At 37.6% G+C, this 26,149-nt stretch overlaps 3 protein-coding genes and 2 pseudogenes across 3 annotated transcripts; all 5 read left to right on the plus strand.

Annotated features, from left to right (window-relative positions):
* Positions 1-127: 127 nt before the first annotated feature.
* LOC118820547 lies at positions 128-2,665 on the plus strand (annotated as a pseudogene).
* A 3,456-nt stretch (positions 2,666-6,121) lies between these two features.
* On the plus strand, positions 6,122-7,075 carry LOC118820548 (odorant receptor 131-2-like). Its single transcript, XM_036588910.1, has one exon. It carries the CDS (start codon positions 6,122-6,124, stop codon positions 7,073-7,075), a length of 954 nt encoding a protein of 317 aa, XP_036444803.1.
* Positions 7,076-11,583: 4,508 nt separating this feature from the next.
* LOC118820549 lies at positions 11,584-12,532 on the plus strand (annotated as a pseudogene).
* A 7,114-nt stretch (positions 12,533-19,646) lies between these two features.
* On the plus strand, positions 19,647-20,312 carry LOC118820550 (odorant receptor 131-2-like). Its single transcript, XM_036588911.1, has one exon. It carries the CDS (start codon positions 19,647-19,649, stop codon positions 20,310-20,312), a length of 666 nt encoding a protein of 221 aa, XP_036444804.1.
* A 4,883-nt stretch (positions 20,313-25,195) lies between these two features.
* LOC118820551 (odorant receptor 131-2-like) lies at positions 25,196-26,149 on the plus strand. The gene has a single exon (XM_036588912.1). It carries the CDS (start codon positions 25,196-25,198, stop codon positions 26,147-26,149), a length of 954 nt encoding a protein of 317 aa, XP_036444805.1.

The following is a 26,149-nucleotide window of genomic DNA, read 5'->3' on the forward strand; positions in this document are numbered from 1 at the left end:
CACTATATGGGCAAAAATACACACCTCTTAATCATTGAATTCAATGTTTCATTTAGTCTCATTGCCACAGGTGTGTAAAATCAAGCACCTAGTCATGTAGTCTGCATTTACAAACATTTGTGAAAGAATGGGTCATTATAAAGAGCTCACTAAATTTGAGCATGGTACTGTAATAGGATGCCACCATTGCAACAAGTCAGTTCGCAAAATCTCTTCCCTCCTAGATATTCCACAATCAACTGTGAGTGGTATTATATAAGTGGAAACGTTTAGGAACCACAGCAACTTTAAGTTACAGAGGTGCATGTGCATAAAAGTCACCCACACTCTGCTGACTCAATAACTGCAGATTTACAAACCTCTTCTGGCATTGACATAGGCACAAAAACTGTGCGCCGGGAGCTTCATGGCATGGGTTTCTATTGCTGAGCAGCTGAATGCAAGCCTTACATCACCATGCTTAATGCCAAGCATCAGATGGAGTGGTGTAAAGCACACCGCCACTGGACTCGAATCACGGATCAATGGAGTGACGAATCACGCTTCTCTATCTGGCAGTCTGATGGATGAGTCTGGGTTTGGCGAATGCCAAGACAGCATTGCCTGCCTGACTGCATTGTGCCAACTGTAAAGTTTGGTGGGGGAGGGATAATGCTGTGGGGTTGTTTATCAAGGGGTGGCCTAGGCCTTCTTAGTTCTAGTGAAAGGAATTTTGAATGCTTCAGTATACCATGACATTTTGGACAATTGTATGCTTCCAACTTTGTGGGAACAGTTTGGGAAAGGCCCTTTTATGTTCCAGCATGACTGTGCCCCAGTGCACAAAGCCAGGTCCATAAAGGCATGGTTGAATGAGTTTGGTGTGGAACAACTTGACTGGCTCACACAAAGCCCTGACCTAAACCCCATCGAACACCTAGAACGGAGATTGCAAGCCAGGCCCTCTCATCCAACATCAGTTTATGACCAAACAAATGCTCTTCTGAATGAATGGGCAAAGGTTCCCACAGACACACTCCAAAATCTGGTAGAAAGCTTTCTAAAAGAGTGGAAGCTGTTATAGCTGCCAATAGGGGGAGCAGCTCCAAATGAATAATCCTGTGGATTTAGAATAGGTTGTCATAAAAGCTCTTGTAGGTGTAATGGGTGGATGTCCCAATACTTTTGTTCGTACTGTGCATAAAGGGAGTATGAGAAAGCAAGTGAAAAGACAGGGGTGTGTGTCTGTTGAAGTGTATTTAGAAGAATAGTTTTATAAAAGAAGGTAAAAACACTCTTAACTTCTATAAGTATAAGGTGAGGTCTGAAGTCTGAGTTATCTGTTATGCAGGGTTTTGGAATGTTTACGTTAAAGGGGCCCCCCTGGTCCAAAGGTCTATCTCTTAGTTCCACATAGATGAGATCAATTTAAAAAGGGCCATATGTTCAGTTTGCTTTTTCAACAACAAGTACCCTATATAAGCAGCTGGTTTATTCTGTTTTGGAGGGGACACAATTGGCATAGATCCCCTCTCAGATACTTTATAGTGCTTGATATGATACCATTTTACTTTGTAATAAACATCTTATGCAAGTAATGCGGTGTCAGCGGAGACTTCTTCATCATCTTCACATCATCGCTACTTAATAAACAACACTGTAAAAGACATAGAGAAGAGAGAGAGAGAGAGAACTAGCGTCATCTTTTGCTCTGCCTCTCTGATGTTGTGACATTACTGGACAGTATAAAAGTCACAGATATCTGTATCACTGCTCAGAGCTTGATGGCTTCACAAGGTGCAACTTCTCTTCTTTAAACCAAGTATCAAAGGAAGGTGGATTTTTTAGGCTATGTGCAAAACTACTGACTGCATTTACATAGGGTGCTTTCAAACTTTACACTTAGCCTTTACAAGGCTGACTGTGACTCTCAAATGCATTTGCTGTTCATTATTTTAGTCCTTGCATGCTGACTTTATGGGCTTTTGGTAAAATTAGTGTTCTATATTATTTCTTTTTGTTTCTGTAATTGGTCAATGGCAGGCACTGATGTAAGCACTGTGAATGCTTTTATTTCTTAGAATTTCTAAGTGGAACTCGATGGAGGAAATCTAACAAAGCTGATGGTAGGAACACTGAATACTCTTTTTTCTGTGTATATAAATTGTATCATCTCTTATGAGTAAGCATGTTTTTAAAGGATCCCCACGCTACATTCTCTTTGCCCACATGCTTTTCAGTGACTCTGTTCATCTGATTCTCTCCACTCTGACGTATATCCTGGCTGTGGCCTTCCTCAAGCTGGCTAAAGCCGCCTGTTCACTCACTGTTTTTGACCACTGCAACATTTTTCAATGCACCTTTAAACCTGGCTGTGATGTCACTAGAGCGATATGTGGCCATACGCTTTCCTCTAAGACATGCAGAAATAGCCACTCAGAAAAGGACTTACATTGCCATTTACTTTGTTTGGCTATTTGGCTCTGTAAATATATTAACAGACATCATTTTTGCAGCAGTGATGGATCCTAACTTCTTGTACATGCAGATGTATTGCTCTCATAAACAGATCTTCATAAAACCATGGCAGCTTGATTTATACAATGGATGCTACGTCTTTTACTTTGTGTCAGTAACGGGCAGGGCACTAAAGAGAGAACTTGCAATGACAAGCAACAGAAAGTAATAGAAGCCGTCTGTTTCTGCATTATCTGAACTATATGCTTGTTCGCATTGTGCACTGCTGCCTATGCCCACTCAGGTAAGAGCATAGAGACAGAGCTCTGTGACCCTAGATGCATAGATGAATGCATTTTGTTTAAGCCCATGTATGATGTTATACTTTATTCATCTTGGGCATTTTTTCAGCTGTAGTGATTGTCACAACATGGCAGGTTCTTGAAGAACTGATGTCTTGAAGAACTAATGTTCTGTACAACCCAACCATGCAATAATTTCCCAAAAATGTAATACCTCCCTGAAATGTAATACTATTTTGCACTTAATAAAAATTTAATAAAAATCATTAAAGTAATTACTTGCCCAAATGTAATAATATGTCTTAAGTGATAATGTCATAATATTTTTACTGATAAAATTATACCTTATTTTATAGTTTCAGGTTGACCATATGTAATACATTTTATTACTGGGAACTGGGAGTTTTTTATGGATGATCATACTACTTTATCTGTTAATGTAAGGCCATGTTCATACATAGTCCATATTCTACAATTTGTGCTGTATTCAGAATTAAGTTAAACCCATGTTTTGAGGAGATAATACTAAAATAATGCACATCAGTATTCAGAGAACAGAGAACATTGATAGAGTCAAGCAGTACTCAGACAGATGTGCACAGTGGGAGGAGTTTGTGCACAACAGAAGTGTATTTCAGTTTTCCACCATTCAGACTTTGAGCTTTTGCTTTTCTGACAGAAACATTATAAAATGCCATTTCAGGTCAGTATTAAACATTTAAATACAATCTCAGAAAAAAGGTGTGAAACTGTCACTGGAGCAGTACCCCTCTTTTCACTGGGGTGGTACCCTGAAGGGTACATCTCAGTACCTTTTAGTCAGGGAACATAATTGTACCATAATCCATTGAAATTAAATTAGTTAAATTAATTTAATTAAATTAATTAAAAAGTTGTTCTGACTCCATACACCCCGTCCCATCTTTGGCCTTTTTATTGTATTTTTTTTGTGTTAAAACATTGGGTTATGAAAGTGTACAAATACATACTTTTCCACTGGGAGAAACTTGTTTAAGGTACACAAATGGTCCTTAAAACCAACCATTGTTGTACCTTTGAAGATACATTTACATTATTTGTATCTTGATAAATAAAAAAAATGTATCTGCACAGAACCTTTATTTCTTACAGTGTATGATAAAATATAGCTATCAACCTTCTGCCCATATTCAGCACCTGCTGATTCAAAATGTGTTCAACCATTCACATTCATGTTTCATTCCAAAAATGCAATGCCATTATTAATGGAATGAAAAGCTCATGGGTCACTGAATATAGCTTAGTAATTTTGGCTGATTACATTACATGTAATATACAACATCTGTTTTGTAATGAAACACAGCAGTTGTGGCTCAATTAAAGCCCTGTGTTTGAGGTGTTAAAATAATTCAGATATGCTGCATACCAGTTTTTTCAGCCAATAATCTTTATAATCTTTATACACTTATTACTTAATGCAGTGTTAGAACTGATTGGTAACTGCCCCATTGGCAGATTTTCACTATAAAACTGTTCATACAAAGTAGCAGAACTTTCCTCTTAAGAGTTAACCTCGCCCCTGAATATGGTCCCAATCATGTAAAAGGGTATAACATCATCAGTAAAATATTATTACATTATTAGTTAAGACATTGGGACACCTTATTGGAAACTTATTACATTCAGGGTTGCACTGATATCGTTACCGTGATGCTGATGGCGATGGGGATACCGATACCTATGACTGATCCCACAAAGCAATTTCTGATGTGCATGCACGCTACTGAGTGATTCAGGGCATAAGTATTAGAATATGTAGGGTGATGATTGTACTGATGTTAGAAGTAAACTAAAGCCTGATGTAATGACATCGCAGGAGGTTAGCAGATTGTGTGTGTGTGTGTGTGTTTGTGTGTGAAGTGTGGGCTGATTTGCATCGCAACTCCCAGTCTGAAAACCCTCTCCGGCCCTGGCCTTACTTAAATCAATTATCTGATCTGGTGTTCAGTATTGACTGCTAAAATACAAAAACACTTTTTTTCTTAGTAGAGATTTCATCAATGTCCATCTCAAATTCTTGTAAAGGAAGTCATACATGTAAACGTGTTTGGGGTCTCTAGATGTGTGCATTAGTGTGGGTGCAGTTTAAGTATAAACCATTATGTACGCTTATTGTACCTCTGACCCTCAATAAAAAGATATTCTGTTTGAAAAATTGAATTAGAAATATAAACATAAACACTTAATTTTTTACTTCAAGTGCCTTTATGAGCATATACTTTTACACTTCTACCTGAGTAAAAAATTGACGTCATACTTCAACTTTTACTTGAGTATTTTTTTTACTAGATTACTTGTACTTTTACCTTAGTAAGGGACTTGGGTACTTCTGCCACCTCTGCCATTTGCCTCTCTGGCAGTGCATCTCCATCATTCAGCTGCATCATGCAGCAGCAGGGTCTCGCAGCCTTTTGCTTCAACCAAACTGAGAAATCTACAACTTGTGGCTACTATTAGCATGAATGACTAATATTTACTAAACTCTAGCAGAGTCTGATGCTTGGAGATGTAAGTGTGAGTGTATGGGACGCATGTGTGAGACAAACAACTTGAAAAATAAATCTGCGGAAATTGTAGAAATGTCAGGAAAGGTATTAAGGTTAGAGTCATCGGCCGATACTTAAGGATCAGGTATAGGAAGAGAAAAAGTGGAATCACTGCATCCCTGATTACATTATTGGGTTTAATTACATTTCTTGGAGTTTGTACATAATTGGGAAATTATAACATTATTCTTTTTACAAATATTTATCTCAGGTGCATTTCTTTAACAGTACAAGTTCAACTATGAATTTATTAAAAAATTAGGTTAATATAATTTTGTATCTTGTATTATTTATTCAAAAATGAAAGTGAATCCTAAAATATATCTTTAAAATCTTTGTGCTGCAACATTCGACAAACAAGACATAAAAAGAGTAGGAGAAAACAAATCAGAAGGCAGTAGTGTGTGTGTGTGTGTGTGTGTGTGTGTGTGTGTGTGTGTGAAAGAGATAGAGAAGAGGGAGAGGACTAATAGGACGTCTCTTGCTCTGCCTCTCTGATGTTGTGATGTCACTGTACAGTATAAAAGTCACAGAAATCTGTATCACTGCTGAGAGGCTTCACAAGGTGCAACTTCTTTAACTCATCAGGGATCAACGGAAAGCTGATTTGTATTGGATATACTCAAACGACTGACTACACATACACAGGGGCTTTCAACATGTACACTTAGCCTTTACAAGGCTGCCTGTAACTCTCAGTTGTATTTTCTGTTCATTGTTTCAGTTCTCGCTTGCTGACTTAAGATTTTTAGTTAAAATATTGTTAAATATTAGTACTTCTTGTTTCTGTAATCAGTCATGGCAGGCACTAATGAAAGCACTGTGAATACTTTTATTTATCAGAATTTAATCAAAACGGAGCTGGATGGAGGGAGTATAACAAAGCTAATGGTAGTAATACTGACTACTCTGTTTTCTGTGTATATAAATTGCATTATGCTCTATTCTCTTAAGAGTAAGCGTGTTTTTAAAGAATCTCCTCGCTACATTCTCTTTGCACACATGCTTTTTAATGACTCTGCTCATCTCATTCTCTCCACTATGATGTATGTCCTGGCCCTGGCCTTCCTCAAGCTGGCTAAAGCCGTCTGTTCGCTCATCATGTTAATATCTACTACAACATTTCTTAATGCACCTTTAAACCTGGCTGTGATGTCACTAGAGCGATATGTGGCCGTACGCTTTCCTCTAAGACACGCTGAAATAGCCACTCAGAAAAGGACTTACATTGCCATTTGCTTTGTTTGGTTATTTGGCTCTGCAAACATTTTGACTGACATCATTTTGGCAGCAGTGATGGATCCTAACTTCTTCTACATGCAGATGTATTGCTTTCGTGATCAGATCTTCATAAAATCATGGCAGCTTGATTTATACAATGGATGCAACGTGTTTTACTTTGTGTCAGTAACGGTTGTCATCGTCTTCACCTACATCAACATTATAATTACAGCCAGGTCCAAGTCCTCCAATAAAGACTCTGCTAAGAAAGCCCACAGGACTGTGCTGCTGCACCTCATTCAGCTGGGCCTGTGTCTCACCTCTTTTGTATACGGCTCTATAGAGAGAGCACTTTCTTTGATGGCTGGTAGTGATACTGCTCTCTTCAAACAGCTGAAATATGTGAATTTTCTCATTGTTCTGATTCTGCCCCGCTGCCTGAGCCCTCTCATCTATGGGCTTAGAGATGATGCTGTAAGACCCTTATTCAAATATTATTTCTGCTGTGGCTCTACTAAAGCAGGACACTAATGATAAAACTTGTAATGAAAAAGCTTGCAAGTAACAGAAAGTAACAGAAGCCGAAGGTAATAGAAGTCTCGCTGTGCTCTGCTGCCTATGCCCACTAAGTTAGGAGCATAGAGACGGGGCTGTGTCACCCTAGATGCATAGGTTAATGCATTTTGTTTATCCCCATGTATGATGTATTGCAAAACTTTATTAGATTACATGCTATAACCGCACATACATGCTATATTCATTCTGGGGATTTTTTTCTAGCTGTAATGATTGTCACAACATGGCAGGTTCTTCAAGACTGGCTTTACAGACCGTGTACTTCTTGAAGAACTAATGTTCTGCAGAACTCAATAATGCAATAATTTCCAAAAGATGTAATAATTTCCTTAAATGTAATAAAATTTTGCACTTTTTTGCACTAGGATAAAACTCAACATAATAATAATGCAATGTTTGTAAACAATGTAATAACAATAATGTAATACAAACTTTTTTTAAATGGATAATGATGCTACTTTGTCTGATAATGTAAGATCATGTTTATATATAGTCTATATTCTTAAATTTGTGCCGTATTCAGAGTTGAGTATTGTCCTGCAATAATACACATCAGTATTCAGACTCAAGCAATGCTCAGACATATATGCACAGTGGGAGGAGTTTATGCACAAGAGTGTGTTTTCCACTATTCAGGCTTTGACCTTTGGCTTTTCCCCAACAGAAAGACTATAGAATGGCATTTACTGTAAGTTATACATATAAATATAACATACATAATCATTTGAATAAATACATAAATATGCCCAAATAAAAAAAAAAAGTAAAATCTGCAAGATTTGTTAAATACTTAAATATTATTGAATCTCAAATTATTATAACAAATTATATTATTATATTATAATTCCAAAAATACAGTTCTGGCTTCGTATCATTATTAATGATAATAAAAAGCTCATAGCTCAAAACATATAGTCCATAATTTTGGATGATCAATTTACACTTTTTGTCACTGCAAAATGTAATATAGAAAGTGTTTTCTAAAAACACAGCAAGTGTGGCTGAATGAAACCACTGTGTGTTGTAATTTAGATGTGCTTCATTACAGCTTTTTCAGCCAATAATCAGACATTATTATTTATTTTATCAGTTTTAAGTAGGTTAAAAATTAGATTAAGTGATTTTGAGAAAATAGGTTAATAGAGAGCAGTGGGGGGTCCATGAGTAAGCTCTCCATGAGGACTTGAGGCCCATGAGGACTTGCATGGGAAGGCAGATGTTCCTGCCATCCATGAGTCTCAAAGTTATGGGTGAAATAATCCCAGCTGTAGGTAAAATACTGTGGTGCTAGCATTGCACCACTGGACATGCATCTTCTCAGAATAAAACAACAACCAGGCTGGAAGAGCTTCTAGCTCAATAGCCACGTTTGTTATCAAGCTGAGCCACATGGTTACATGATGTTCAACTGCGGTCAACAGCATGAAGAGGGTTGCCCATGATGAGGATGACAGCTAATGAATTTTCACAAAGGTGTCTGTGTTACCCCAACAACCCAGTCCAGGGTTAAGGGACTGATAGGTTGATTGACTGATTGATCAATTGATTTAGGTAGCAGATCTGTAGGTTCAAAAAAGTGATGCTTGGAATTTACTTGATTTACTTGAATAATTTATAGATAAACACAGATTGTCTTTCAGTTTAACTGCTTTTGGTTGTAACTGTATTGAAGTAATGGATATTATTCTAGTGGATATTCTGTACACATTTTGATCAAGTAAATTCAATGCATCACTTTGTCCAGTATAGAGTGTTAAATGTAATCAAAGAAGGTTAATGAGAAAAAAGGGGTGGCAGATGGAAGTGATGTGTTATATGTTACTTTTCCATCTTTTGTGTAAGTTTAGCTTTTTTAGATTCTAGAATACCATTTTGAGAAATAAGATTAGGTACAGATTCTGTTGTTTCTAAGAATATACCACATTTTAGAAAGAAAAAATAAACAAAAACAAAAAAATATTGCAACTGTGCTCCATGAAGTGAATTTACAATAAATTAAACCCTCTGCATCCCTTTTTTTCCAGAGAAAAAATGGTTCAGGTCAGCAAAAAAGTGTAAGTTGAGCTTGGTTGCCTTGTTATAGGCTGAAATTGCTCAAGTATTTTGTTGGGTTTTAATTCAGTCCACCGACTTGTGGTCATTCTCACCCACAGATGTGAGCATTTCTTCTGGAAATGCTTTTTTCTAGGGGGGTAATGTGGTTTTCCACACATTAACTGAGAGCTCACACATCTTCCCTTTAGTCTTCAGTTTGAGAAATGAACAACATTTCACACTTGGGTAATTAGGCAAGTTTTCACAGTTACAGACATGATACAGCATTTTGTAAAGTTTTTCAGAGGTATCTTGTGTGTAGGTACAGTTGCAAGATTCTCAAGGACTAACCTGGTGAACCAGTTTGCCACTGCACCACCCTGGGGCAGACCAGTGCTGCAACAGCAGTTAATTAAGAACGTCAAAGAGAGACACTTGCTGTTTCTTGGGAGAAGCAGTTAAAACAGGGGTGTCCAATATTATCCGCAAAGGGCCAGTGTGGCTACAGGTTTTCACTCCAGACAAGCTGGAGCACACCTTATGCCACTTGTTTAATCAGCTGGTCTCAGTCTTCAAACTGCGGATCAGGTGATCTCCTGTTTTGTTGGAATGAAAACCTGCAGCCACAGCGGCCCTTTGTGGATAAGATTGGACACCCCTAAGCTAAACAATAATCTTTCCCTAAAATTATATTTGAACACCTCTATAGTCATAACATCATAATAAGTATATTGTCAGGGACCTGCCAGAATTTTGTTTTTGAGTCATTCAGGGGGTCCTGGACCCTGCAGAATCGCCTGTATTCCACACTGTGGTTAATGTTTGTAAGATTCATTGATGATCCTTGTATCAGCCTGTGCTAATCCCTGCTACATCAAATAAGCCATGTAGGAGAGCTTCTGTTCTTAGTATTACATCATCCATTTGGAAAAGCAAAATTGAAAAAAAAAATATCAACTTGTAAATATAATATATACAACAGGTGCTCAAAAAATATAACTGAAAAAGTCAAATCATTATTATAATAGACATATGGCACAAAACAGGACAGGACATTCCCTACATTTCATTCCAACAATGCCATTCTGACTTTGTGCCATTATTAAAGTAATAAAATGCATATGGATCAATGCATAATTCATAATTTTGGCTGATCACTTTACCATAAAACAATTTTAAGTGAATGAAAAGTGTGGCTTGCAATATGTAATCTACGACACATCTGTTTTCTAACAAAACACAACAAAGGTGTAGCTGAATTAAAGCCCTGTGGGTGAGGTGTTAAGTAATTAAGTAATTCAGCTTTTAATTTCAGCTTTTTCTTTTCTTTGCTGCAAGTTCATTAATTATTAGGACCAGTTTCTGAGATGCTAAGTGTTTATATTATTTGAAATGCAGCTGAAATGCAGCTCGTGTGTTTGATGATTGGACTGGTGTCACTTAGATTGTTTTTGGAGAGAGGGTTGGAGTGTACATTACATTGCAGTGCATGTTGGGGATTGTAGTGCAGCGCATTGTAAAACTAATGTTAATTGAAAATTAAAATATTTTCAAGGGCCGGATTGGATTGTGCCACGGGCCTGATTTAGCTAGCCTTTTGTTTGACATGTGGGCTTTATAGGGAAGCGTTGCTTCGGTTGTTGGGTTTATGTTAACTTTTGTTCTCATTAATGTGTAAGTAATATTGCTACCGTTTTGTCTCGATTCAGAAAATATGTGCATAGTGATGATGTGCTAACATTGCCGTTAGTATGTTGCTGTTGCGGTGCTGCATAGGCCTTCTTTAATTTGTTGTGATATCATAAAAAATCAATGACCACACCATTGTATTTCTGAACATTACATTATTGTGTTATACAAGTACTTACATCTCTTTCAGTTCAAGTTCAATAATATTTTTATTAGAAAATGAGGTAAATATAATATTAATTAATTATTCAAGGATTAAAGTAAATTTTGAAATTTACTGAAAAGATAACCCTAAAAATCTCTGTGCTGCAACATTCAACAAACAAGGCATATAAAGAGAGTACAAGAAAGCAAGTGAAAAAGGAGGGGTGTGGGTGTGTAAAAGAGAGAGAGAACTAACAGGTAGTCTCTTGCTCTGCCCCTGATGTTGTGATGTCACTGGACAGTATAAAAATCACACAAATCTGTATCACTGCTAAGAGCTTGAAGGATTCACAAGGTGCAACTTCACTTCTTTAAATCATTAAGGATCAAAGGAAGGTTGATTTTTATAGGCTATACAGAAAACTATTGACTGCACATATACAGGGTGCTTTCAAATTGTACACTTGACCTTCACAAGGCTGCCTCTAACTCTCAAATGTATTTTCTGTTCAGTATTTTAGTCCTTGCTAGCTGACTTAACAAGCATTTAGTTAATATAGTATTATATTATACCTTTTTGTTTCTGTAATTGGTCAATGGCAGGCACTAATGAAAGCACTGTGAATGCTTTTGTTTCTCAGAATTTTGTCAAAGTGGAACTGGATGGAGGTAATATAACAAAGCTTGTGGTAGCAATACTGACTACCCTGTTTTCTGTGTATGTAAATTGCATTATGCTCTATTCTCTTAAAAGTAAGCAAGTTTTTAAAGAATCTCCACGCTACATTCTCTTTGCCCACATGCTTTTTAATGACTCTATTCATCTCATTCTCTCCACTATGATGTATGTCCTGGCCCTGGCCTTCCTCAAACTGGCTAAAGCCGTCTGTTCACTTATCCTGTTTATGTCTACTACAAGATTTCTCAATGCACCTTTAAACCTGGCTGTGATGTCACTGGAGCGTTACGTGGCCATACGTTTTCCTCTAAGACACGCTGAAATAGCCACTCAGAAAAGGACTTACATTGCCATTTGCTTTGTTTGGTTATTTGGCTCTGCAAACATTTTGACTGACATCATTTTTGCAGCAGTGATGGACCCTAACTTCTTGTACACGCAGATGCATTGGTCTCGTGAGCAGATCTTCATAAAACCATGGCAGCTTGATTTATACAATGGATGCAACGTCTTTTACTTTGTGTCAGTAACGGTCATCATCATCTACACTTACATCAACATTATAATCACAGCCAGGTCCATGTCCTCCAATAAAGACTAAAAAAGCCCACAGGACTGTGCTGCTGCACCTCATTCAGCTGGGCCTGTGTCTCACCTCTTTTATATATGGCTCTGTAGAGAGAGCACTTTATTTGATGGCTGGTAGTGATACGGCTCTCTTTAAACACCTGAGATACCTGAATTTTCTCATTGTTCTGGTTGTGCCCCGCTGCCTGAGCCCTCTCATCTATGGGCTTAGAGATGATGCTGTAAGACCCTTATTCAAATATTATTTCTGCTATGGTTGTACCAAAGCAGGGCACTAAATAGAAGACCTGTAACAACAAGCAACAGAAAGTAATAGAAGCCGTCTGTTTCTGCATTATGTGAACTATATGTTTGTTCGCATTGTGCACTGCTGCCTATGCCCACTCAGTTAAGAGCATAGAGACGGGGCTCTGTGACCCTAGATGCATAGATGAATGCATTTTGTTTAAGCCCATGTATGATGTTATACTTTATTCATCTTGGGCATTTTTTCAGCTGTAGTGATTGTCACAACATGGCAGGTTCTGATGAACTGATGTCTTGAAGAACTAATGTTCTGTACAACCCAACCATGTAATAATTTCCCAAAAATGTAATACCTCCCTGAAATGTAATACTATTTTGCACTTAATAAAAATCTAATAAAAATCATTAATGGAATTACTTGCCCAATAATGTAATAAGATGTCTTAGGCGATAATGTAATAATTATTACTGATATAATTATATCTTATTATACATTTTCAGGTTGACCATATGTAGTACATTGTATTATTGGTGACTGGGAGTTTTTTATGGATGATCATACTACTTTATCTGTTAATGTAAGGCCATTTTCATACATAGCCCATATTCTACAATTTGTGCTGTATTCAGAATTAAGTTAAACCCATGTTTTGAGGAGTTAATACTGAAATAATGCACATCAGTATTCAGAGAACAGAGAACATTGATAGAGTCAAGCAGTACTCAGACAGATGTGCACAGTGGGAGGAGTGCACAAGTGTATTTCAGTTTTCCTCCATTCAGACTTTGAGCTTTTGCTTTTCTGACAGAAACATTATAAAATGCCATTTCATCTCAGAAAAAAGGTGTGAAACTGTCACTGGAGCAGTACCCCTCTTTTCACTGGAGTGGTACCCTGAAGGGTACATCTCAGTACCTTTTAGTCAGGGAACATAATTGTACCGTAATCCATTAAAATTATATTTTGTTGTACTGACTTCACACACCCTGTCTCATCTTTAGCCTTTTTATTGTATTGTTCTGTTTTAAAACATTAGGTCAAAAAAAGTACAAATACATACTTTTCCACTGGGAGAAACTTGTTTAAAGTACACCCTTAGTCCTTAAAACCACTGTTGTGCATTTGAAGATACATGTACATCGTTTGTATCTTGATAAATAAAAAAATGTATCTGCACAGTATATGATAAAATATAGCTATCAACCTTCTGCCCATATTCAGCACCTGCTGATTCAAAATGTGTTCAGCCATTCACATTCATGTTTCATTCCAAAAATGCAATGCCATTATTAATGGAAATAAAAAGCTCATGGGTCACTGCATATAGCTTAATAATTTTACCAGGTTTTCAGCCAATAATCAGAGATTATTATTTTATCAGTTTTAAGTAGATTAAAAAGTTAGATTAAGTGAATTTAAGGTAATAAGTTAGTAGAGAGCAGTGGTCAGTCCATGAGTGAACAGTTCATGAGGACTGTAGGCCCATGAGGACTTTCATGAGAATGCAGACGTTCCCGCCATCCATGAGTCTCTCAGTTATGGGTGAAATAATTCCAGCTATGGGTAAAATACTGTGGTGCTATCATTGAACCACTGGGGATGCATCTTCTCAGAAGAAAGCAACAACCAGGCTGGAAGAGCTTCTAGCTCAATGGCTACATGTTTGTGATCAAAGTGAGCCACAGTGTTACATGATGTTCAGCTGTGGTCAACAGCTTGAAGAAAGTTGGACTCTGTCAAGCTCTTTTTGCCCATGATGATGACCACAAAATGAGGATGACAGCTAATGAATTGTCACAAAGACCCACTCGAGGATTGATTGGTTGTGTGGCCGGCAGCCACCTCACCATACTCGCCAGACCTATTTTCATGAGCAGTCACAGATGAAGGCACCTCTCTGAAAGCACATCCCTCAGCACCCCATGTTTTGGACAGCTGGCAACCACATGGTCACGGAGGCAAGGCCTGGAATTCTGCATGGCTGGCTCCTGTTAATCACCTCAGCTGCAGTCACTCTCCCAGGCAGGGCCACTACCATAAAAACGATACTCAGAGGTTCAGCCAGACAAATGACTTCCAGGACTCCACAAGCTGAGTGAGCTAATGCGTGGGGTTCTTCTCTCTCCCGGCTTCGCCATTCTCTACCTTTCACTCTCTCTCCATGTCTACAGGAGACTAAGCCACACCGTGAACAAGGCCATGCTGGCCAGCTGCCAGCCACCTTTCTGCTCTTGAACCCAGCCCATCCTCTCCAGGAGAAGTAAAGGGCCTCCTGTATAGAAGCTGCCTAGACAAAGAACTTAATAGAGTTTTTTTTCTTTTTTTCCTCTGTGTTTCATTTTTTTTTGAGGTCTCTTTGATTGGTGAATAAAAATGGCGGTATTTTTGGACTCAATTTTCATGTCTGCCTGTTCTGTTGTCTCTCTTTAGTCAGGAGCGCCTCACAATTATTTGATTGATTAAGATAGTAGGTCTGTACACTGAAAAAAGGAGGCACTGAATTTACTTGATTCAAAAAATTATAGATAAACAGTTTTGTCTTTCAGTGTAGCTGCTTTTGATTATAACTGTATGTGCTGTATAACTGTATAACTGCATCACTTTTTTCAGTGTAGAGCATCAAACGTAAGGGATCAAAGGAAGGTTAATGAGAAAATAAAAGTGCAGTGTAACTCAGGACAGACTATGCAAGTTAAGATTTTTTAATGTTACTTTTGCATCATTTATGTAAGTTTACTTAACTTTTTTCAGATACTAGACTGCCATTCTAAGATTAAAATAAGTTTCTAAGGAATTTGTCTTGTACCACATACACAGTTTTTTGGTTTTTTTCTGTAATTTTGCTCCTTGATATGAAATTAAATGAAACCTGCATAGCTTTTTAAGGAGAATAAAACTCATCTTAAAACTTATTTTATTGGGTTTTTACTCAGTTCCTCCCAGTTTGGTCATTCTCACCTGCAAGTTACTTCTCCCCCTATGAAATAGTAACCCTGTCTATGGGGGGAGTTAAGGACTTCATTTTTTCAGTCTTCTCACCACAGAAGGCAGAGGTATGATTGGGATTTAAATCATGATCTCTTGATGGTCTTGATGGTCAGGCAGTTAGAGAACGCCACTGCTTAGGAACTGCAAAGTTGCTGAAATGTCTGTGTTAAAGACAGTATGAAACATTCAAATAACTCAGTAGTGTGATATGTGCTGAAGTAGTATGACAAAATATCATATCACAATACCTATCAACTTTTTCATGATACATGATATGTACTATGATATCTTATGCTACATACTTTATTAGTAAAAATGCTATGTACTTTATTAGTAGAAATGTGTCATTTTGCTGCCTAACTATGCCCAACCTGGGAGCAGCACAGTGTCACCAGCAGAGCTGCGATACCTGGGCCAGTAGGGGGTTAAGTGCCTGTGTGTGTGTGTGTGTGTGTGTGTGTGTGTGTGTGTGTGTGTGTATATATTTCTAATTTAGTGTGTAAGTATTCTAAAATATTCTCCTAATATTTCCTAAAAATTGAAAAGGTAACTGTAAACTGAGTACTGCCCTTACAAAATCTAACTTGCACTGAATACATAATTCCTGTATTCTGCATATGTATTCTGAATACTTGTATTCTGTGACATCCTGAACCTGCCAAAAATATAATAATGTATTAAATATGGTCAGACAGGGTAACAAGCCAAACTACTACAGCATTATCAGGAACATAGTAAGTTACTCAGTACTCAGCACTGGATTTGATCCAATCTTGATGAGATCTATTCTGCATTACTAAACAAATGCATTTTTCAGCTGTGAAAAAGTATTTAACTTACATGATAAATGACAGATGGTACCATTTGGTAGTGTATGTTATTGATTATTATACAACAGTTAGTTCCGGCCACACAAGCTGATTGGTTGAGAAGCGTTCTGACCATGCTGATATTTCGCCATAACTTCACGAGTTTTTCACAAACACTGCATCACTCCGCTAAGACGCCGTGGCCAGGCAACAAGTTTGACAGCTGTAGGAGACGTTCACACCATTTGAACGTTTTTACTTCTTACTTTGCGCACAAGCAGAAAATGGATACTTTTAAGATCACATTTGTCCGACTCTGAAGATGAAACTACACTAAATTTCCAAACTGTCATTACCACCAAGCAAGCTTTTCAGATGGCAGCTGTGACAGAAAAACACCTAAACAACCTAGAATTAGCCAGACATGAACAGAATACCATTCGACAAACATGTAGTCTCATCTTCAGAGTCAGACCAAATTGGACTGAGCCAAAAAGCTGCCGCAATAAAAAACAAAAAAGCTGCTCAGTGGTGATGACAGTTTGGAAATTTAGTGTAAGGAGCTGGAGAGAGAACTGCCGGCTGTGCAGCAAGTGAGCGGAGCTCATTACTGTGACGTAGCAACAAGCTGCTTGTTAAGGAACTATAATTTGGCGGAAGGAATTGCTAACATTAAAACACATTAAATGCCACGTTCATGGCCCAGTTTATTTATTTCTTACTTTATCATAGCCGTGATGTTATTTCATGATAACACACTCCCCATCGTGTTTTAATGCTTAATTAATTTTTGATAGTTATGTCATCTTAACATTGTATAGCTGCCACCATATAATGTAGCTCATCAAGCAGCTCTGCTAAAGTGTACTGGGCAAATAATTAGTGTGGTCTTATTTAAGAGTAACAAAATAATAGCATTATTAACACTGATTCACTCTAGAAAAATTGAAAGTGTTTTATTGTGGTTTCCATTGTGTTATAAGAAAAATATTGTATGTTTTGTTCCCTTTGGTGTTATTATTCTCTGCAGAACAGTATTAAAATCTTCAGTTACAACAATCCGCATAGAGCACAATGAGCACTAAAATACTGTAATCCACTGAAGTAGAGAATAGTTTAGGTGCTTTTAAATGTATTCTTAATGTAGAAAGCCAGTGTTGGCTGCTTCCTTAAGCAAAATGAACAAGAATAATGTTAAGGTATCCCTGATGTAGCAGTTACATTCAGGGCCCACTGTTTGATCTAACTTTTATGTCGTCTTTATTTGGGTCTGCCCAATGTGGCAGTAACCTGTGTTTTTGGTTTGATAATCATCAGGTTTTAAGTTTGTACATCTTTACCTTTGTATGTTTAACATTGTGCATCCCAGCTGTCTGCTTTTAACTTGGTTTTGTTATCTTCTCTGTGTAGAAATTGTGTCTGTCTGTGAGCGGAAGGTGCGGCAGTGCTGGTTATTTGTTTGAATTCAGCTTTCTGAATGGTTGGCATGGTTTTGTGTCAGGGTGTGAATGTTGGAATATGTGGGGAGATGATTGTGCTAATGTTAGAAGTAGTCTAAAGCCTGATGTAATGACACTGCAGGACGTTAGCGAATTGTGTGTGTGTGTGTGTGTGTGTATGGAGTGTGGGCTTGTTTGTCTATAACTCCCAGTCTGAAAACCCACTCCAGCCCTGGCCTTACTTAAAGGAATTATCTGATCTGATAATTATCTGATAAAAATATATATATATTTTTTTTAGTAGAGATTCCATCAATGTCCATCTCAAATTCTTGTAAAGGAAGATGTAAACATGTTTGGGTGCTCTAGATGAAAGCATTTTTGTGGATACAGTTCTAGTATAAACCATTCTATACGCTTAGTCTGATGGAGATGTGCCTCTAACCCTCAATAAAAAGATATTCTATATATTTAAAAATTTTAATTAGAAATTGAAATATAAGAAATGCTTTTAATTTTTTACTTTAAGTGCGTTTATGAGCATGTATTTTTACACTTCTACTTGAGTAAAAATTTGACGTCATACTTCAACTTTTACTTGAGTATTTTGTTTACTAGATTACTTGTACTTTTACTTTAGTAAGGGACTTGGGTACTTCTGCCACCTCTGCCACTAGCCTAGCTTGCAGTGCACCTCTGTCGGTCAGCTGCATCATGCAGCAGCAGGGTCTCGTGGCCTGTTGCTTCAAGCAATCTGAGAAATCTACAACTTGTGGCTACTATTAGCATGAATGACTAATATTTAATAAACTCTAGCAGAGTCTGATGCTTGGAGATGTAAGTGTGAGTGTATGGGACGCATGTGTGAGACAAATAACTTGAAAAATAAATATGCGTATATTGTATAAATGTCAGGACTTAAAGGTATTAAGGTTAGAGTTAGTATCTTCATCGGCCGATACTCAAGGATCAGGTATAGGAAGAGAAAAAGTGGAATCGCTGCATCACTGATTACATTATTGGGTTTTATTACATTTTTGACCAAGAGCACAATTTTATTACATTTCTTGGAGTTAGTACATAATTGGGACATTATAACATTATTCTTTCTACAAATATTTATCTCAGGAGCATTTCTTTAATTTGGTTAATATATTATATTATATTAACCTAAAAAATTTGGTTAATATAATTTTGTATCTTGTATTATTTATTCAAAAATGAAAGTGAATCCTAAATTTACCCTTTAAATCTTTGTGCTGCAACGTGCAAAAAACAAGACATAAAAGGAGTATGAAAAAGCAAATGAGAAAGCAGGAGTGTGTGTGTGTGTGTGTGTGTGTGTGTGTGTGTGTGTGTGTGTGTGTGTGTAAAAGAGATAGAGAAGAGGGGGAGGACTAATAGGACATCTCTTGCTCTGCCTCTCTGATGTTGTGATGTCAGTGTACAGTATAAAAGTCACAGAAATCTGTATCACTGCTGAGAGCTTGAAGGCTTCACAAGATGCAACTTCTCTGCTTTACTCCATCAACGATCAAAGTAAGGTTGATTTTTATAGGCTATACAGAAAACTACTGACTGCATATATACAGGGTGCTTTCAAACTGTACACTTAGCCTTTACAAGGCTGCCTCTAACTCTCAAATGTGTTTTCTGTTCATTATTCATCAACTTCTTTAACTCATCAGGGATCAACGGAAAGCTGATTTGTATTGGATATACTCAAACGACTGACTACACATACACAGGGGCTTTCAACATGTACACTTAGCCTTTACAAGGCTGCTTATAACTCTCAGTTGTATTTTCTGTTCATTGTTTTAGTTCTTGCTTGCTGACTTAACAAGTTTTCAATTAAAATATTAAAATATTGTTGTATATTATTTCTTTTTGCTTCTGTAATCAGTCAATGGCAGGCACTAATGAAAGCACTGCAAGTGCTTTTGGTTATCAGAATTTAATCAAAACGGAGCTGGATGGAGGGAGTATAACAAAGCTTGTGGTAGTAATACTGACTACCCTGTTTTCTGTGTATATAAATTGCATTATGCTCTATTCTCTTAAGAGTAAGCGTGTTTTTAAAGAATCTCCTCGCTACATTCTCTTTGCACACATGCTTTTTAATGACTCTATTCATCTCATTCTCTCCACTATGATGTATGTCCTGTCCCTGGCCTTTCTCAAGCTGGCTAAAGCCGTCTGTTCGCTCATCATGTTAATATCTACTACAACATTTCTCAATGCACCTTTAAACCTGGCTGTGATGTCACTAGAGCGATATGTGGCCGTACGCTTTCCTCTAAGACACGCTGAAATAGCCACTCAGAAAAGGACTTACATTGCCATTTGCTTTGTTTGGTTATTTGGCTCTGCAAACATTTTGACTGACATCATTTTTGCAGCAGTGATGGATCCTAACTTCTTGTACATGCAGATGTATTGCTCTCGTGATCAGATCTTCATCACAGCATGGCAGCTTGATTTATACAATGGGCGCAATATCTTTTACTTTGTTTCTGTAACAGTCAATGCTCAGACAGATGTGCACAGTGGGATGAGGTTATACAGAAGATAAATGTGTTTTCCACTTTTCAGACTTTGACCTTTGGCTTTTCTCCAACAGAAACACTACATAATTACATTTGATATCAGTTATACATATAAATATAACATACATAATCATTTGAATAAATACATTAATATGCCCAAATGAAAAAATCATAAAATATTTCAAATTTGTTATACTTAAATACAACCGCATTTCAAAAAAAGTTGGGACACTGTGCAAAATGTAAATAAAAACAAAATGCAATGATGAGCAAATCATTTAAACACTATATTTCATTGAAAATAGTACAAAGACAACATATCAAATGTTGAAACTTTTATTGTTTATGGAAAAATGTATGCCCATTTTGAATTTGATGCCAACACCACATTCCAAAAAGTTGGGACAGGGGTAACAAAAGGCTGGTAAAGTTGTGTAATGCTGAAAAAAAATACCCAGTGGTTGTTTGGCAACAGGTCAGTAACAGGATTGGGTATAAAAAGAACATCTCAGAGAGGCTGAGTCTTTCAGAAGTAAAGATGATAAGGGGTTTACCACTTAAAAACTGCACAAGCAAATAGTGCAACAATTCAAGAATAATATTTCTAAACATAAAACAGCAAATAACTTTTGTTTTTTATCATCTATGTTACATAATAATATTAAAAGATTCAGAGAATCTGGAGAAATCTCTGTATGCAAGGGACAAGACCCATTTGCTGGCCATGATCTTTGGGCCCTCAGGCAGCACTGCATTAAAAACAGACATGATTTTGTTGTGGAAAGACTGCATGGGCTCAAAAACACTTCTGAAAAATCACTGTCTATGAAAAATGTTCGTCGCTGCATCCCCAAATGCAAGTTAAAACTCTAAAATGCAAAGACAAAACCGTATGTAAACAGGATCCAGAAATGCTGCCACCTTCTCTGGGCCTAAGCTCATTTAAAATAGACTGAGGAAAAGTGAAAAAGAGTCCTGTAGTCCGATGAATCAACATTTGAAATTCTTTTTGGAATTCATGGACACTGTGTGCACTGATAACAAGCTAAAGACCACTCAGGGTGGCATGGGTGATGTGGGTGACGTGCACATCTGCGAAGGCACCATTAATACTGAATGATATATACAGGTTTTGGCAACATATGCTGCCATCCAGATTATGTCTTTTTCAGGGAAGGCCTTGCTTATTTCAGCAAGACAAAGTCAAACCACATTCTGCATGTATTACAGCAGCATTTCAATGCACCACTTTGAGCACACCACGATCAAGCTGAACCAGACAGAACCCATCAGGCAGTCCAGCTGCAGGGTGCCAGCACACTTAATACCAGAGCTCAAAAAGGAAGTGGAGAACATATTGAAAAATATTTAAAGGTTTTAAACTGCTGGCCAGTTCAGGGACGGTCGGAATCACTACAGGGCGTCAGGTCAGGACGCTTCTCTAATGCTTTACAGAGAGCCACCACCAACTTGAATCCAACTGATTCCCTTTAATGTGTTAAAGTGGGTGTGTGTGGTTCTAGAACAAACAAATATACACAAAGGCATACATAAGAAAATGTACAAAAATATTATATGACACCAGGAACAACGAATGCAGACACTATAATGCTTACATTGTTCTGTAAGACCATCATTTAAGGCATTCGCTGAGCAGATCAACTTAAAGCGCTCTATATGCGCATTACTGTGTACACAATTTTAGAGTCATGACTGAAACTTCTCAAGCTTGAGCAAACTTGTTGCAGCAGATGGCGCTAAACACTTAAATTTACACTGTGGTACACTTTTAGCACTGTATGCAAACCAAACATTCAGAAATGGCACCTTCAAGAGCAAGACAACATGCCATGCCATAATAAGCATATGCAGGTAATTAGTGATACAGACATACTGCCAAACCATGCCGACCAAACGTTTAGAAGTAATCGATAATGCTAAACTTGAAATGGACAAAGTGAACTTACATACTTACATTTAAATGTACGCACACAACACATTAAAAAGAGGGGGTAAATCCCACGGCCAAACAATTCCAAAACCTCGATGAATTCTTGCATTTCCTCCACTACCATCGAACAACACAGACCAACCTACAAACCCAGAATGCTCTGTGCTGCACTCTGATTGGCCGAAGGCACACAGGTAGGCGGGCTGAACATGAACAAGTCATTAAAAGGCAAAATTAAAGTCCCCAGACGGCCCTTTTTAACTTATATACTTGAAGTAAATGCTGAATATGTATGTATTGTGAACAAGAACGTGACTATTTTGACTTGCGAATACGTGAATGTAATTTTGGTTTAATCCACTGGGAGGGGCAATAGGTATTTAAGGAGACGCCCTGTCCAGGCACGAGGAAGTCTAACTGCTGCAAGTAAGACAGCTAGTCTCACTGCCAATATGCACCCTGAGGTAGAGAGGGCAATTAAGTGAGAAAAGGAAGAGTAACAAAATGCCTGCCATGTATTTTAGTTCTATTTTTTTTTGCCAATGGGGAAGGATCTTTTATGGTACTGTTTGTATTTTTGATAATGTGTGCAATAAAGAAATGGGGAAAGAGAATAATTTAACCAGCCTTCTGCTCAAACTTCTTCTAAACATGCCAACATGGTAACCTCCAGGCCACTTCGAGTCCATTCTACCACAGTACTATAGATGATGAAAAGCAAAAGTTCTTTGCTATTTAATGTTGAGAAATATTATTCTTAAATTGTTGCACTATTTGCTTGTGCAGTCTTTCACAGAGTGGTGAACCCTTCTCCATCTTTACTTCTGTCTGTACTTCTTTAGTCAACCACCAGGTGTTTGTTTTGGCATTACACAACTTTACCAGCCTTTTGTTGCCCAACTTTTTTGGAACATGTTGTTGGCATGAAATTCAAAAAGGTGCATACATATTTCAAAAAACAATAAAATTTCTCAAATTCAACATAGAGGGGACTTAACAGCCCTTTCTTGTCCTAAGTTCCATAAATCCTTGGAATTTGCAGTGCTATAAGGCTCAGTCCCGTCAAGCTCAGTGGTCTTTGTGTATTTCTCATTTACAGTACACCATTACTTATCTTATCATGAAAACTCGCACACATCGCAGAACAGAGAGGAGACAGCCAACCTAAAAACACTATTTCTCCTGAGTGTGTTGTGGCCACTGTTAGATGGGATCAACTGAGTGCTATTTTAACCCGCAAGCATCTATTGTTTTTGTTACATTACAATTAACCAGTTAACCACACTTTTAATACAGTTTCACTCTAGAAAAATTCGAAAAAGTCCTAAAGTAAATAAACAATGCTAGCTGCTTCCTTAAGCAAAACAAACAAGAATAATGTTAAGGTTTTGAGCGTAGTTCACTTGCATGTGTTATATGCTTAAGGCCATACTTCAGAGTATAACAAAATTGGTAAAAATACTATTACATCGTCACTGAAGACACTGTATCACATTATTGGGAAAGCCATTACATTTAGGGTTGCACTGAGACTGCATCAGTATTGGCGTTGATACTGGCAATTAAATGCAGGATGGGGATACAGATACCTATGACCGATACAGATACCTATGACTTGTATACACAGTGATGGTGTGGGCTGATGAGCAGCAGTAAGTATGCTCATTCCAACATCATGCCAGTATTTCGTGGGTATGGTAGTGGGTGGTATTGTAGTTGGAATTTTTCCTAAGGTATTTATTTCACCGATATGTCACAAAAAAAAAAATAATAATAAAATAATCTACACACAGTGAAAAACATGCTAAAGGGAGCCCCTTACCTGAATGGCTGAACCAGGCTTCTGTCAGTAATCATTCATTCCTGCTGTGTAGTCATTTATAGTCTGAGTTAATGTTAGCCCAGGTTATTAACGAGGCATTAGAGAGACACATGGAAGGAACCTCTGGTCTTTTGGGGTAATGATAGCCTTTAGGCTTGGTTTAGTCTTTAGCATAGCATCCTGCTAACCAGGCCTGTGTCTACTGGCCCCACCTGTGGTGCACCTCTGTCAGTCAGCTGTATCACGCTTCAGAGGTATCTTGTGGCCTGTTGCTTCAAGCAAGCTAAGAAATCTATGACTTGCAGCTACTGTTAGCGTGAATCACTAATATTCACTAATAAAATCTGATGCTCTGAGTTTTAAGCAAGAGCATGTGGGATGCACATATGAGAAAACGGGAAAGAAAATAAATTATTTATATAGTTGCAGAAATTGTAAGCCAGTAAGGTTAGATCGGTATGAGTACTTAGCTTCGGCCAATCGACCTCAAGGATCAGGTATAGGAAGAAAAAAAAAAAATCATATTTTATCACTTTGTACAAATACTTATCTGAGGTGTATGTCTTTAACAATTCAAGTTCAATTATGAGTTTATTAGAACACTACATAAATAGAATTCTGTATCTTCTAATAATTATTCAAGATCTAAAGTGAATCCTAAAATTTATCAAGATAACCTTAGAAACTTGTATGCTGCAACTTTCAACAATCAGGACATATAAGGGGAGTATGAGAAAGCAAGTAACAAGGTGTGTGTGTGTAAGACATAGAAAGGAAAGAGAGAGAACTAGCAAATCCTCTCTTGCTCTGCCTCTCTGATGTTGTGATGTCACTATACAGCATAAAAGTCACAGAAATCTGTGTCATTGCTCAGAGCTTGAAGGCTTCACAAGATGCAACTTCTCTGCTTTACTCCATCAACGATCAAAGTAAGGTTGATTTTTATAGGCTATACAGAAAACTACTGACTGCACATATACAGGGTGCTTTCAAACTGTACACTTAGCCTTTACAAGGCTGCCTCTAACTCTCAAATGTGTTTTCTGTTCATTATTTTAGTTCTTGCTAGCTGACTTAACAGGCTTTTGGTTAAAATAGTGTTACATATTGTTCCTTTTTGTTTCTGTAATCTGTCAATGGCAGGCACTAATGAAAGCATTGTGAATGCTTTCATTTCTCAGAGTGTAGTCAAATCGGAAATGGATGGAGGGTTTATAACAAAACTGGTAGTAGCTATGCTGACTACTCTGTTTTCTGTGTATATTAATTGTATCATGCTCTATTCTCTTAAAAGTAAGCGTGTTTTTAAAGAATCTCCACGCTACATTCTCTTTGCCCACATGCTTTTTAATGACTCTATTCATCTTATTCTCACCTCTTTGTTTTATGCCCTGGCCGTGGCCTTCCTCAAGCTGGCTAAAGCCGTCTGTTCGCTCATCCTGTTTTTGTCTACTACAACATTTCTCAATGCACCTTTGAACCTGGCTGTGATGTCACTGGAGCGTTACGTGGCCATACACTTTCCTCTAAGACATGCAGAAATAGCCACTCAGAAAAGGACTTACATTGCTATTTGCTTTGTTTGGTTATTTGGCTGTGTAAACATTTTGACTGACATCATTTTGGCAGCAGTGATGGACCCTAACTTCTTCTACATGCAGATGTATTGCTCTCGTGAGCAGATTTTCATAAAACCTTGGCAGCTTGATTTATACAATGGATGCAACGTGTTTTACTTTGTGTCAGTAACAGTCATCATCATCTTCACCTACATCAGCATTATGATTACAGCCAGGTCCATGTCCTCCAATAAAGACTCTGCTAACAAAGCCCACAGGACTGTACTGCTGCACCTCATTCAGCTGGGCCTGTGTCTCACCTCTTTTGTATACGGTTCTATAGAGAGAGCACTTTACTTGATGGCTGGTGGTGATACGGCTCTTTTTAAACACCTGAGATATCTTAATTTTCTCATTGTTCTGATTCTGCCCCGCTGCCTGAGCCCTCTCATCTATGGGCTTAGAGATGATGCTGTAAGACCCTTATTCAAATATTATTTCTGCTATCGTTCTACCAAAGCAGGGCACTAA

The sequence above is a fragment of the Colossoma macropomum genome, unplaced genomic scaffold (assembly GCF_904425465.1).
Source record: "Colossoma macropomum unplaced genomic scaffold, Colossoma_macropomum, whole genome shotgun sequence".
NCBI lineage: Eukaryota > Metazoa > Chordata > Actinopteri > Characiformes > Serrasalmidae > Colossoma > Colossoma macropomum.

Coding starts and splice junctions, on each gene's coding strand:
- LOC118820548 (XM_036588910.1), top strand. CDS start 6,122: ATGGCAGGCACTAATGAAAGCACTGTGAATACTTTTATTTATCAGAAT.
- LOC118820550 (XM_036588911.1), top strand. CDS start 19,647: ATGGCAGGCACTAATGAAAGCACTGCAAGTGCTTTTGGTTATCAGAAT.
- LOC118820551 (XM_036588912.1), top strand. CDS start 25,196: ATGGCAGGCACTAATGAAAGCATTGTGAATGCTTTCATTTCTCAGAGT.